Genomic DNA, 14,445 nt, shown 5'->3' with positions numbered 1-14,445 from the left:
ATCTCCAATGAACCACCAGAAAACTGGAAGCTGCGCTGTGGCTCAAGTGGTAGAGCATTGCCTTGAGTGGAAAGGCTCAGGGACCGCGCCCAGGACCCGAGTTCAAGCCCCACAACCGAAAAACAAAAAACAAAAAAAAAAACCCTCATACTAGATGGGGACAGAAACTCAGTAGCTTTCCAAAGGAGCAGGGGGAAAGTGTACTGGGCTGGAACCGCAGGTGGAAGGCTAGGATTTGAGACCTCTTTCTGCTTCTGCCTGGCCGTTCCATCCTCTCTCTTTCTCTCTACTCCCAGCACAGTCTGCATCCCCAGAAAAGTCTCCACTCAGTTCCCCCAGAGATATCTAGAACCAGAACTGGGAGGCGCCACGTCCCTCCCCGGCTCTCACCCATCTCCGTGGCACAGCTGACCATCCAGCGCACCATCTCCCGCCGGCGCCACGTCATGGTGTTCAGGGTCATCCGCATCACCTACAGCGTGGTGCAGGGAAAAGAAAGGAGCTCTTAACGAGTCTCCAGGCCGATTGGGGAGCTACCGTGGGGGGGAGGGGAAGCGGAGAGTCCCCTTGAGGGGCCCAAGGAAATCTGAACCGAGATCTCCAGCCTCCTGAATAGCTAAGATTACAGGCGTGAGCCACTGGCTAACATTCTGATCTCCAGGAAAAAGGAAGTGGCGCTGTGGCGCAAGTGGTAGAGCGCTCGCCTTGAGCTGAAGGGCTGAGGGACAGCGCCCAGGCCGAGTTCAAGCCCCGCCCCCAAGGGTGCTCCTTATTGGCTGACTTTGTGGCATCCTTCCTTTCATCCCCGCCCACATTCATGGTCCCTAACCAGTAGCAGCAGGGAGCAGTCCCAGGCTCCGCCCCTGCCCTCCCCTGAGCTGGAGGAGGCTAGAATGCCAAGTAAGGGCTCTGCCACGTGGCCCCGCCCCTGCCGCATAGCCCCGCCCCCAGGCTTGCTGCGCTCCTGCAGCTTGGCCCTCCATCTTCACCACGGGGGCACACCCCTATGCCTAGCAGGCTGTCGGCCCCGCCCACAGGGCGTGGCCGTGCGAAGGCACGCCCACAGAAGGCGTGGTGATCTCTCAGGCCCCAGCCCTTCTTCCCTCCACCTGGGCGTCACCTGCAGCCCCAGCTCCAGCGCGATGCCCAGCAGCGTAGTGTCCGGCGGCGCGCTGGCCGGGGTGGCCGTCTTGCAGGCGTCCTGCGCCAGCTTGAAGAGCAAGGCCGGAGAGTGGATGTTTTGTTGGATGGAGCCCAGCACCGCGTGCAGCCACTTGGGGTCTCCTGGGTGGAAGGAGGGACGAGGACATGGCTGAACCCCTTTCTCCCCAACCTGGCACTTTGCGCTGCAGCCGGAGGCCCTGCCCACAGGGCTTCCACTACCGGGGGCATGCGCATGCATCTACAGCCAGTCCAGGCAGCTCTTCTGCAAAGATCCACACCCTAATCATTCTCCTCCTCCATGCCTGCGGTTTACTCTTTCCCGCACCACCAGCATCGGCTCATCCCCAAAGGCATCAATTCTGGACACAGAATGCTGGGATTTGAATCCCCATCGTGCCACTCATGCGCTGTGTGGCTTTCAGCAACCCACTTGCCCCCTCTGGGTCTTTGCTGAGCCATCTGTGCAATGGATTACACCAAAGCAAGGGTACCTGCCTCCCAGGCCCTGGGAACCTGCAATACATGAATGTTAGCTGTTTGTTTTCTTTCCTGGGCTTGCTCTGGCATTGTTAGAGCTCAGCCTCCTGAGTAGCTGGGATGACAGGTAGGAGTCACCCCTCTTGGCTGATTTTTTTCCCCACTACCCTACAAAGTAAAGGATGTGGCTCAGTAGTTGAAGGAAGACTGCAGCAGGGGTGTGGTTTGCGGTGGCTGTAGCTCACTGGCTGAGGGAATGGTTAGATTGCAGGGGCATGGTTTAGTGTGCTCAGCAGTGAAGGTCTGGATCACAGTGGTTCTGTGGGGTAGAGCACTAGATCCGAATGCAAAAAGGCCCTGGATTGAGCTGGGAAGGTGGCTTAGTGGTAGAGCTCTTGCCTAGCATGTACGAAGCCCTGGGTTCCATTCCTCAGTACCACAGACACACAAAAAGCTGGAGGTGATGCTCTGGCTCAAGTGGTAGAGTGCTAGCCTTCAGCAAAAATGCTCAGGGACAGCTGCCCAGGCCCTGAGTTCAAGCCTTAGGACTGGCAAAAACAAAAACAAAAAAAAGGGCGTAGTGACACCTGTAATCCTAGCTACTCAGCAGGCTGAGATCTGAGGATCGCAGTTCAAAGCCAGCCTGCCAAGAAACTCTATGAGATTCCTATCTCCAACTAATCACTCAAAAAGCTGGAAGTGGAGCTGTGACTCAAGGGGTAGAGCACCAGTCTTGACCCCGAAAGCCCGGAAACAGCACATAGGTCCTAAATGGTGGAAAGGAAGAAGAGGCTGGAAGAGGAGGAGGCCGAGAAAGGGAGGCCAGAGCAGAGATCCTCACCCTTGGCGGCAGTCAGCATGGTGGAGGCCAGCTCACACTGGCGGGTCTCCAGGTGCCCAAGGATGAACCAGCGGGGGACGTGGGTGCCCATGATGGAGCCCGGCGGGCTGGGATGAGTTTCTCCGGCCCGGAACCCAGTCTCCAGCACCGGCAGCCTGGGCAGGAAAGAAACAAGGCTGCTGTGAGACAAAGCTGTGAGCTTTGGATGAAGAGCCCCATAGGCCCCGAGCCTCAGTTTCCCCTCTTTGGCCAGTAGAATCCTGGGCACCCAGGAAAAAGGGAAGGCATGTAAGCAAGATGCCCATTGTGCTGTTGTTTATAAAAGAGGGTGAGCCGAGTGTAATGGAGTATGCCTGTAATCCCAGCACTCAGGAGACTAAGGTGGGAAGATCTGGAGGTTGGGGCAGGAAGATGGCCACATAGTGAGTTCAAGGCCAACCTGGCCTGCACAGCCAGTCTCAACACAAGAAAGAGAAAAGACAAACACCTGCTGGTGACTATGTGAAAGGAAAAAGCCTCCCTTTGGTAGGATGTAAATAAGTGCAGCTGGTATGGAAATCTGCATTTTACACACACACACACACACACACACACACACACACACCCCTGCAAACCTACTATAGACGGTGAAGCTGTCTCTCCTCCAGCGCTCATCACTGCAGGCAAGATATAAAGTCAACCCTGGGTCCAGCAATAGAGGACACTGTGTGTCTGTCTATATGCACAATGGAATACTATTCAGCCATAAAAAAGCAGGAAGTCCTGCCACTCACAGCCACCTGGACAGATCTGAAGGACAACCATTTAAATTGGCCAAACACCACATCAATTCTCCCATGGAAGGAGGCTAAAACAGCACTGGGGATGGGAGCCTGCGGTGAGTGACTGGGGTGGGGGTAGGGAGAAGGGGATCCGAGGCTGCGATCTGAGGATTTTGGTTCAAAGTCAGCTAGTGCAGCAAAGCCCATGAGACTCTCAGCTCCAATGAACCATCGAAAAAGCCCACAGTGAAGCCATGGCTCAAGGGGTAGAGCGCCAGCTCCTGAGTATGTACACCATACATTTAACCATGCAAAGGCCAGGGTGGCACCGGATGCCAGGCCCTGTGAGTGCAAGCCCGAGGGCTGCAGGCCCCCCCCCCCGGGACGCCTGGGGGTCCGTGCTCACCTCATGGCTCGCAGTGCCAGGCGGTAGGCCAGGTCAGGGTCGTGGGGCAGCAGCGCGGAGAACAGGTAGCGCGCGCACGTGTGCATGGGCACGCTCTCCCGGAAGAGCACCTCCCCGAAGCCGCTGAAGGGGCCGCCTGCAGGGACAGCCTGAGCTCAGCCAGCCCCCCCTCCCGGGTCCCCCAGATGCCAGGTGGAGGATGGGAGGAGCTCTGGGCAGAGACCCAGACAAGCACTGGAAAGTGCGAGAAGAGTCCCAGAGTGCAGCCTGGTGGGGGCAGGACTCCTAAGCTTAGTGAGGCTGGAGGTCCAAGAGGCCGGTCTGCCACTGGGGTGCAGCCTCGGACCCAAGACCAGCAAGGCTGACCCAACCACGTTGGAGGATCTGCAGAGGACAGCGGTGATTGGCTTCTGCTGCAATATGGGGCAGAGTCTCAGCTAACAAGCCAATAAAAACACGCCAGGGGCGGGGCCAAAGAGGCCCAGGAGGTGGAGCCTATGGTCCTCCCGGGGGTGGGCCTGCCTCCCATTCCAGTATCAAGGACAGAGGCCTCCCAACAAGCAAGGGGCAGGGCCACACCCTTCATTGGCTGCCAGAAACCGGTGGAGGCGGGACCGCGAGTTGACCTGACCACTAGGAGCTGCTCTGGGGGGTATGAGTGACTGGGAGGCCCGGGAGGCGGGGCCAGGGGCGGGGCCTCACCTTCCAGCAGCAGCCCCGCCTGCGTGCGCAGCACCTGCACCAGCCTGTCGTCCAGCCCCACCTCCTCCAGCAGGGCCAGCAGCTGCTCCTCGTGGCGCACCACCTTATCCTGGGCGTACAGGCCCTCGGGCAGGGCCCGCTGCTGGCCCAGCCCCAGCAAGGCCACCTCCAGCGCCAGCGCCAGGTAGGACTCGCCAGGACTCCCGGGCACCGGCACGTGTTGGTAGGACACCTTCCTCTTCTCGGAGCCTGAGTCTGGGGGAGACGAGGCCAGGGCTAAGGAGGGCAGAGCCCCTCCTTGGGGACCCCTGAGGCCGGGGTAGGCTGGGGTGCTTTTGGGGGGAGGGAGGCAACCCCAAACTTCCCAACATTCGCCAGTGGGTGGGGCCTGCGTTTCAAGCAAGAATGAGGCCCATGGTGACCTCGCCCTCCAGAGCGGTGAAAGCTTATTGGCTTCTGGCACAGCCCGGAGGCGTGGCCAAGAGTTAAGGTGACAGGGGCATGGAGGACAGTGGGGGGCTGCCCCGCCCCCCGCCGTAGGTCCCCCAAGTGGGTACCTGGGTACAGAGAGAGTGACTCTTCCTCCAGGCGACAGGCCTCCAGCAGCGCCCTGCAGAGGCAGCCGATGGGGTCCAGGGGGTGGCCCACCCAGCCTTCCACGTGCGCCACGCTGCTCACCCCCTTCTCCAACAGATCTGCAGGGGGAGCGAGGCGAGCTGAGCTAGTGCCCGCCATCCAGCCAGACCTCTGGAGGGGGCTTCCTCCCCCTCATCGCCCCTCCCAATTCCTAGTCAGTTGAGTCCAAACAGCTTGAGTCCTGCCTGACTGGAGGCGCTGCACCAAACCCCTCCTCCAAGCCCTGGGCTCTGCTGCGCTCCTGCCCCGTTACCACTAACCTCCCGCCTCCTCTGGAGGACCTGGGGGGGGGGTGGCCAGGGCTCTCCCATCACTGTCATCCTGTTTGACTTCCGGGTCATGGCTTCTTCACCCCCACCTCCTGGAGAAATGTGGTGGAAGCCTCCCTGTCCCCTGTCTCTTTGCTTCTTTTCCTTTCTACCGAAACTGTGGCTTGAACTCAGGGCCTTGTGCGCTCTTACTTGGCGTTTTTCCACTCAAGGCTAGCGCTCTACCAGTTGAGCCACAGTCCCACTTCTGGCTTTTTTTTTGGTGGCTACTTGAAGATTAATCGTCTGGCCTGGCTTCAAACCGTGACCTTCAGCCCTCAGCCTCCTGGGCAGTTGGATGGACAGGAGTGCGCCACCAGCACCCGGCTCACGATTCTTTCTTTGGCTTCCGGGTCTTTGGTTTATGTGAAACACAAAGTCAAAGCATTCCCCATCCGAAACTCCCCGTCTTCTAAGCCTCTCACGCGGCCAGCGCCATGGCCAGCGCCTCCCTGCAGCACCACGCCACATTCCCCAGACTCCTTTGCACCAGATGCTGATGGCCAGGATGAGACCAGGATTTCTGTCGCCGCCCTGGGCAGCGGGTGGCTCTTCCTGGCGATCTTCAATGCCCTGTATAGAGGGCTGGTGGCGCGTCCAGCTCGCTGCTGCCCCCGTGTGGTTGGCGCCGGGTTGCAGGCCTCCATTCCCTCCCAAGGACAGCATCTGCACCCACCTTTTTTCCTCTGCTTGTAGCTCTCCAGCTGGTGGCGTCGCTGCAGCCGGAGCGTGTTGATGATGGCACTCGCCAGCCGCAGGGCCTGGCGGGGATAGCCGTGGGCCCGCAGGGTGTCCACACGGGCGCAGGCAATGGGGAGAGGTTCGCCCAGCCACAGAGGGCGGCCCTGAGGGTCAAAGTTCGTCTTGTCGGGGCCGATGCTGCCCAGGAGGTGGGGGCCGTGGGAGTCGCTGGACAGGATGCTCTGCAGGTGTGGGTTTCCCCAGTGGAGCTGCCCCGCCTGCAGGGCACGGCCAAAGACGGTGTGGCGGGCACTGGCGGCGGTCCCCTCCTCCTCCTCCTCTGAGCCTGCGGAACAGAGGCCAATGGGGTCCTGTTAGGGGAGGCTCACAGATGGCCGCAAAGCTTCCTCCACCGGGCACCAACCTGGGGCTAGACTGTGGGCACAGGTCTGGGGGTGTCACGTCACCAGCTTTCCTGAGGTGAAAACAGGATAAATCCTGTGTCTGTCTGTCTGTTGCCCCAATCTGCTCCACTCTATTCTCTCTGCATCTCTCCATCTCTTCCTCTCCTTACTCTTCCCCTACCTGTCTTCTCTCTCTCTCCATCCATCTCCTGCCTCCGTTGCTTGGAGCCAGGAGACCAGCCTAGGGCTGCAGATGTCTTCCAAGCTGCCATTGCTCCTGCCCTCAATACTTCCTCCCTCTGGCTGGGAGGACACTAAATGGTTAGAATTCCCCTTTCCCTTCCTCATACTCCGTCTGTCTCCTGAGACACAGAGTCATGATGGAGGTATTGATGAGTTGTTTTTTTTTCTGGGCACAGCTCCTACCTTGGCTGGGAGACACTGTGGGCTGCAGGTTTGGGCCATGGAAGGTATACTGGCCCTCCTCCAGGGGGCACACGTCCAGCTTGTCCCACGTGGCAAGCAGCTGCAGCCAGCCTGCACGCTCCTCTGGCTTGCAATGGGGGCTCAGGATGATGCAGACCCACAAGGCCCCTGGGAAGGCATGGGGTGGGGGTCTGACATGAGCCACAGGGGCAGCGCCCTGCTGAAGGCTGTTCCTTGTCCTGCTTAATAATGTGCGTGTGTGTGTGTGCATGCGTGCACGCGTGCGCAACTGGAGCTTGAACTCAGGACTTTGAACTTTTGCTTGTCTTGTCCACTCAAGGCTTGTGCTCTACTACTTGTGCCATGCCTCTACTTCTAGCTTCTTGCAGACTCCTTGAGATCCTACTTCTAGAGTCTCACAGATGTAACTACCAGGCTGGCTTCGAACCTCAATCCTTATGTTTCAGCTTCCTGAGTAGCCATGAGCCACCATGGGCAGCTTTTTGGATGTTAAGGTTGCTTTCGTTTATATTTTTTATTTTTTGTTGGTCGTGGGGCCTGAACTCTGGGCCTGGGCGCTGTCCCTCAGCTCTTCAGCTCAAGGCGAGCGCTCTACCGCTTGAGCGCCACTTTCGGCTTTTTCTGTTTATGTGGTTCTGAAGAATTGAACCGAGGGCTTCATGCATGCTAGGCCAGCACTCCACCCCTGAGCCGCACCTCCCAGCTTTGGGAGAAAGTATTTTAAAAAATAAAAATATCGCCAGGTACTGGTGGTTCTTTCCTGTCATCCTAGCTACTCAGGAGGCTGAGATCTGAGGATCTTGGCTGAAAGTCAGCCCAGGCAGGAAAGTCTCTTATTGCCAATGAACCACCAAAAAGCTGGAAGTGTAGCTGTAACTCAAGTGGTAGAGTGCTAGCCTTGAGTACAAAGAGGCTCAGGAACAGGTCCTGAGTTCAAGCCCCAGGACTGGCAAAACAACAAAAAACAAGTTTTACTAGAACACCGCCATGCCCACTTGGTAGCTCCGCCCACCCCCCTTTCATGTATTTGATTTGCTGAGGATGGAGCCTAGAGCCTTATGCATCCTAATCAAGAGGTCACCAGCCCCGCCCACATTTAACAAGCCCCGCCCACCACCGAAGGCCCCGCCCGTCGCCAAGCCCCGCCCACCGCCCCTAGTATTTAAGCCTGCTTGCTGGCAGCCCCGGGCCGCAGGGGCTGGAGGGCTGCAGGTACCCGATGGGCCTCGCCCACCCAGGCCGGGCCTTACCCAGCTCGTCCCACAGCTGCCGGCATCTGTCCGTCATGCCCGCGCCCTGCTGCCGCCACAGGCCCAGGCGCGGGTCCTGCAGGAACTGCTCGGTCATGAGGATGAGCATGCGCGCCCCGTTCGAGTCCCGCATGCGCAGCATCTCCCGCACCTGGGCGGCACGGGGGCGGGGGTGAGGGGTGAGGAAGGGGTGGCGGGGTCCCCCCCCCGTGCCCGCGCCTCCCGCGCCCCCCCCAGCACCTTGCCGAACATGCAGCGCAGCTGCTGGCTGGCCCCGTAGTAGGCGCCGTTGGAGAGCAGCTGCTTCACCTGCTCCTGGATCTGCCCCTCGTCCAGGTGCCAGCAGTTGGCATCCTCGATGCCCGCGCCCGCCGTGGGGTCCGGGGCGCCTGCGGGGAGGGGGAGGGGGCCGCGGAGAGCTGAGGTGGGACCGGGATGGGTGTGGAAAGAGGGTGTCTGTCCACTTCCCCAAGTCTCTAGATGTGTCCAAAAGTTCCAGCCACCCCACAAGAAACACATCTGTCCATCCATCTATCTATCCATCCACTCACCCACCCATCCACCCACCCACCCACCCACCCATCCATCCATCCATCCATCCATCCACCCACCCATCCACCCATCCACCCACCCACTCACCCACCCACCCACCCACCCACTCACCCATCCATCCATCCATCCACCCACCCATCCATCTACCCACTCGCCTATCCGTTCATCCCTCCATCCACCACCCACCCATGTATCCACTCATCCACCTACCCATCCATCTACCCACTCACCTATCCATCCATCCACTCATCCATTCATTCATCCACTCCTCTATTCATCCATCCATCCATCAACCCATCCATTCATTTATCCACCTATCTATCCACACATCCATCCATCCATCCATTCACCCATATACCCATCCATCCATCTACCCACCCACCCACCCACCCATCCACCCATCCATCTACCCACCCACCTATCCATCCATCTATTCATCCACCTACCCACCTATCAACTCCTGGATCCAACCAACCAATCCCTTGATTGATCTACACATCTGCAATCCACTCATTTCTTAAAACTCTGCAGGTCTGCATATCCATCTACAAGTGCATTAATTACTCCTCCCACCCAAATCACCATCCATCGCTTCCACTTACTCACCTAACCATCTCGCAAAATTGCCACCACATGCCCCACCCCTGCTCTGTCCATTCCCCCATCCTTGTGCCTCTTGGGGCTCCCTGAGCCCATCAACAACCATGGCACATGCAGCCCCTCTCCCTGCCACCCGCCACGGTCAGTCCACAGATCTGAATGTTCCCTGAGCCTGCCCACCTATCCCCTTGTGGGTCACTCATTGGTTCTCCTATTCTCCCACCCCTCCATCATCCAATCACAGCCTCCTGTCCAGCCCCACCTTCAATGACTGACGTCCCTGTTGGACTTGATCACTTATTACTCACCCCACCATCACTTCACCCCAACAAGCCCACACCTACCCAGTGCCACGCCTAATTCTTCCCCCAAGGCTACCACCCAATTCTCATGCATCTGTAGTCTCCCCGTCAGGACGGGGGAAGCTCAGGACTCTCCCAGTCCTTCCGACCTCCTGCGATATTGGTCCCACTCATCGCTCACCTGACACCACCACCTCCAAGCCCTCTACCCGCCCCTCCCAGCCTGCTCCGCGGACTCACAGGGGGCAGTGGTGTGTGGCTCACCTCTTCTCCCCTCACGCCTGCCCCTCACCGTGTTTTCCTTTCTTTTTTTTTTTTTCTTTTTCTTTTTTTTTGGGTCTGTTATGGGGCTTGAACTTGAGGCCAGGGCACTGCCTCTGAGCCTCTTTGTGCTCAAGGCTACTGCTCTACCACTTGAGCCACAGCGCCACTTCCGGTTTTCTGTTGGTTCATTGGAGAGAAGAGCCTCACAGACAGAGGTGGCGCTGTGGCTCAGGCGGTGCAGCGCTCGCCTTGAGCACAAAGAGGCTCAGAGGCAGCGCCCAGGCCCTGAGTTCAAGCCCCACAGCCAAGAGCCTCACAGACCTTCCTGCCTGGGCTGGCTTTGAACCATGATGCTCAGATCTCAGCCTCCTGAGTCGCTAGGGTGACAGGCGTGAGCCACCGGCTCCAGGCTACCAGCTTCTTTCTTGTCTTTGAGGCAGTGTCTTTCTTTGAGCCCTGAACGGGAGCCTTCCTGCCTCAGCCTCCCTAGTGCTGGGATTACAGGCAGGTACAGCCATGCCAGGCCCCAGGGGACCCAGGACACTGTGAGGGAGGCACACAGTGGCCCTGGCTGTCTGTCCCCTCCCCTACACCCGCGCCTCACCGTGTACCAGGTTGATCTCGGAGCCCAGCAGTAGGATCTCATCGGCCAGGCGCTGGGCTGTGGGCAGCACCTCCGTGTGGTGGGCGCTGATGAGGTACTGCACGAACTTCTGCAGCTGGTCGCGGTTCATCTGGGACAGCGTCTCGGAGATGGGCAGGCGCAGCTCCACGCGCCGCGCGTGGCGGATGCGGTACAGCGACAGGGCCACCACGTGCGCACAGTAGAAGAGGCCCGGGTTGTCGCAGCCGCAGCTCACTGACGTGATCTTGCAGCGGTCGAAGCTGATGGAGACCTGGTACAGGCGCTCCGGCTCCCCGGGGCTCCCCTCTTCGCGGATGGTCCCGCTCAGGTGGAACCCTGAGAACAAAGGCAATGACACCCCAGAATCCCTTCAGTGGGGTGCAAGCAACGTCCAGGTACACAGCCAAGCTGAGAAACCTAGCGTTCCACACTTGCTCTGGCCGTGCCTCATTCCACCCCCCCCTCCCCCGTGGCTCACACCTGTAATCCTGGAGACAGAGGAGGCTGAGATCTGAGGATCAAAGTTCAAAACCAGTCTGGGCAGGAAAGTCCACGAGAATTTTTATCTTCCAGTTAACCACCCAAAAGCCAGAAGCGATGGCAAAAACAAACAAACGAACAAAACCCTCAGGCCCTGAGTTCAAGCCCCACTACCAGCACACATACCCAAAGAAAAGCAACCTAACACAAAAAGCCAACGTGGTTGTAATAAGTGAACGCGTGACAGGTGTTCAGAGCACTGCATGAAGTTTCAAGTCCTAGACATACTCTTATTCTTGTCCTGTTTACGTGTGCCTGCACTGGGACTTGAACTCAAGGCCTTGTATTCTCCATTCATAGCTGGTGCTCTAGCATGTAAGCCACGCCCCTTCCATCTTATTCTAATGAGGAGTGCTTCACGGAGCTGGCGCTAAAGCCCCCTCTGGTTACCATGGATACAGCTAGGGCTGGCTTTAGAAGCCTAGGACTTCCCAGGAAGATTCCCAGGGCTCCATCACTTGAGGGTGTGGGGTACTGGGGCAGGCCCGGGCCAGATCACCCCTCTCCCCCCTCCCTGGCTTCTGGGCAGCCTGGGCGTCACGTGGGGCTCATATAACAGGTTGGGCAGCCAGGGCACAACTTGTGTCATGCGGTGCCCGGGGCTTCCTCATAGCAGAGGTGGTCAGGGGCCTGCGCTGGCTGACAGGGCCGGCTGGCACGGAGGCTTGAACTCAGGGCCTGAGGACTGTCCCTGAACTTTTCCACTTCTGGCATTTGGTGGTTCATGGGGGATAAGTGTCTTAGATGTTCCTGCTCGAACTGGCTTTGAACCGTCATCCTCACATCCCAGCCTCCCGAGTAGCCGGTTCCAGTGTGTCACGTCTTCATTTTATGTTTCAATGGACATCCTCATTGTGCATATTTCTGGGCTCCAGTGGGGTTAATTCCACACCTGTCCACGTGTGTGGCTCCCAGATCCTGGTAATTGGCTTTTCCTGCTTTATAAATGTTTTATCATTTCTTCCTGTTTGAAGGCCTCCTGCTTCTGCCTTTTAGTTCTTTATAAAAATAACATAATAAATGTTTGGGAACAGCAGTCATCTCCTGCATGTGAGCCTTTGATCACCAGGGCCAGGAGACTCTCACCCCTGAGGGCCCGGCTTTCACACGAACCCCCCACATGAAGTCAGTTTCAATCCAGGGCCTTGAGCTTTGGGACAAAGGCTGATGCTCTACCCTGGAGCCATGTCCCCACCTCTTCTGAGTTTTACTTTCTTTTTTTGTTGTTGTTGGTGGTGGTGGTGGGGCTTGAACTCTGGGCCTGGGCGCTGTCCCTCAGCTCTTCAGCTCAAGGCGAGCGCTCTACCACTTGAGCCACAGCGCCACTTCTGGTTTTCTGGTGGTTTATTGGTGATAAGAGTCTCATGGACTTTCCTGCCGGGGCTGGTTTTGAACCACGATCCTCAGATCTCAGCCTCCTGAGAAGCTAGGATGACAGGTGTGAGCCACTGGTGCCCTGCTTACTTTATTTCTGAGACAAAGAGTCTTGAGAACGTTGCTCAGGGCCAGCACCCCTGCTCCCCAGCTTTCTGGTGGATCCTCTCCCCTTCCCACCTGTTTTCTCCATCTGGGCTCCCAGCTGGAGCGCAGGGCTGGCTTTGCTTTAGTGCCACTGTGGTACCTGGGCCTCGGCGCCAGGCCTGCCCCGCCCGCTCCGAAGCTCCTGGGCAGGGGCAGGCCAACACTCACCCACTTGCAGCACCCGGTCTACAGCCCCGCTCTGTAGCAGATGCAGCCCGCGTGTGAAGGGCACCCGGGCGTCCTGCTCGCCCTCCGGGGGCTGGTACCCCAGGGACGAGTACATACATATCTCCCGCTCACTTCGTGGAAAAGACCAGAACACGATGCGTTTCTGGACAGGCTCAGGTACCCGAGAGAAGCGCTCTTCCACCTGCAGGAGAGGCAGAGGGTTAGAAATCTGGACTAATATCCCTGGCGTTGGGATTTCCAAGCTGGGTGGCCTTGCACAAGTCACTTGACCTTTCTGAACCCTAGTTCAGGCACGCATGCATGCCATACTATGGCTTGAACTCAGGGCCCAGGTACTGTCCCTTAGCTTTTTTTCTTCAAAGCTGGTGCTCTACCACTCAAGCCACAGCTCTACTTCTGGCTTTTTGCTGGTTAAATGGAAATAAAAGTCTCAGGGACCTTCCTACTTTGGCTGGCTTTGATCCTTAGAGCTCAGCCTCCTGAGTTTTAGGGTTACAGGCTTGAGCCATGGCCTGGGCTGAGATCTTTATCTATGTGATTCCCCCTAATTCTCAACAGGAGCTTGGTTAAGAACAGCTGGGGTCTAAGGCTCAGAGGTGGGGTGAATTCATGTGTTCAGAATCCACGGCCTGGGTGGTGCCATTCCTCAGGCAGGGCCCCCAAAGGGAGGGGTGTCCTGGCCACCCCTGTGGGCTCCAGGCAATGAAACCAGCTGGTCGAGCCCCGGTTCCAATCCTGGTTTGCTATTCACTGGCTGGGTGGCCTTAGGCAAGTTTCTCAACCTCTCGGTGCCCCAGTTTCTCCCGAGTGAGGACAAGTCCCAAAGGGTTACAGAAGATTCCAGGGGCTTCTCTCGCAGCAGCCCGGGCCAGGCCTAAGAACTTCGAGGGTGGTTTTAGGAGATCTTCACTAGGTCTTGCACTCTAAGAAGGGGCAGGAGCCCTCCTCGGCCCCCCTCCCAGCCAGGCTCCGGGAAGCGGGAGCCGCGGGGCCGGGTGAGTGACAGTTGGCTGGTGACTAAGGAGGGATTTTTCCCGTCCATGAATCAGAACCAGCTCCATCGCAACTCGACCAAACCCGCCAGTCCTAAGTTGAGAAAGGCTGGCAACACACACCCGGAAAAGTCCAAGAGGACAGAGGGGGTGGGGGGCTGCCTAGCACCCTCAGACCTGGGGAGCCCCCGTGAGGCGGTGGGGGCGCCGTCCAGGCGCTCGGAGCTCCCCAAGCAATGGCGCCGCTTCCCGGTGCACCTGCCAGGTTCCCGCCTGCCTGGGGAGCCTGGGTGCGGGGCGGGGGGGGGCGCAGAATCTGAACCCCGGTAACCCCTATCTCTAACTAGGGGGGCTAGGGCTGGAGGTGCAGGGGCCCAGTGGACGGGGGGGGGGTCGGAAGAGGTGTCCTGAGCTGGGATGCGGCAGTGGGGGGGTATGGGAAGGGAGGGTGGGGGTCAGAGGCCCAGGGACATGGGGTGTCCTCCAGGAAAGCCTGGGGGAGATAGTGTCCCCAAGTAGGGGCGGCTTGTAGGGCTCAGAGGCCCCCTGTCGGTAGGAGAACCCCGGGGGTCGGGGGGAGAGGGGGCGGGAATGTCCCACGTGGGATCTGGGGTGCTGGGGCGGGGCGCGGTGGGTCATGGGGTTGAAGGGCGCCGGGAGGGGTGAGGGGGGTCTCGGGCCCGGGTCGCGCTCGGGGCTGGGGGCCGGGCCCCCCTGTCACCTGCTCGAAGGCCCAGCTCTCCGCCACTCGCTTGGCGCTGAGGTCCAGCAGCGCTTCGGGCC

General features: G+C 58.7%; 1 protein-coding gene across 1 annotated transcript in view; it reads right to left on the bottom strand.

Annotated features, from left to right (window-relative positions):
- The window catches only part of Zswim4 (zinc finger, SWIM-type containing 4), a 16,968-nt gene extending 2,529 nt beyond the window's left edge, over positions 1–14,439 (bottom strand). The window contains exons 1-13 of the mRNA XM_013034190.1: positions 14,384–14,439; positions 12,650–12,851; positions 10,400–10,756; positions 8,318–8,466; positions 8,078–8,228; positions 6,807–6,974; positions 5,972–6,322; positions 4,909–5,046; positions 4,352–4,606; positions 3,650–3,785; positions 2,483–2,637; positions 1,121–1,284; positions 391–472 (exon numbers count right to left, since the gene is read on the bottom strand). Coding sequence (XP_012889644.1) covers positions 391–472; positions 1,121–1,284; positions 2,483–2,637; positions 3,650–3,785; positions 4,352–4,606; positions 4,909–5,046; positions 5,972–6,322; positions 6,807–6,974; positions 8,078–8,228; positions 8,318–8,466; positions 10,400–10,756; positions 12,650–12,764 — 2,221 coding nt within the window. The 5' untranslated portion in view covers positions 12,765–12,851; positions 14,384–14,439. The remainder of the gene's footprint in view (positions 1–390; positions 473–1,120; positions 1,285–2,482; positions 2,638–3,649; positions 3,786–4,351; positions 4,607–4,908; positions 5,047–5,971; positions 6,323–6,806; positions 6,975–8,077; positions 8,229–8,317; positions 8,467–10,399; positions 10,757–12,649; positions 12,852–14,383) is intronic.
- Positions 14,440–14,445: the final 6 nt, after the last annotated feature.

This window comes from Dipodomys ordii, unplaced genomic scaffold (assembly GCF_000151885.1).
Source record: "Dipodomys ordii isolate 6190 unplaced genomic scaffold, Dord_2.0 Scaffold184, whole genome shotgun sequence".
Taxonomy (NCBI): Eukaryota; Metazoa; Chordata; class Mammalia; order Rodentia; family Heteromyidae; genus Dipodomys; species Dipodomys ordii.
Note: the sequence above shows the minus strand (reverse complement) of the source record. Positions and strands in the feature narration are given on the sequence as shown.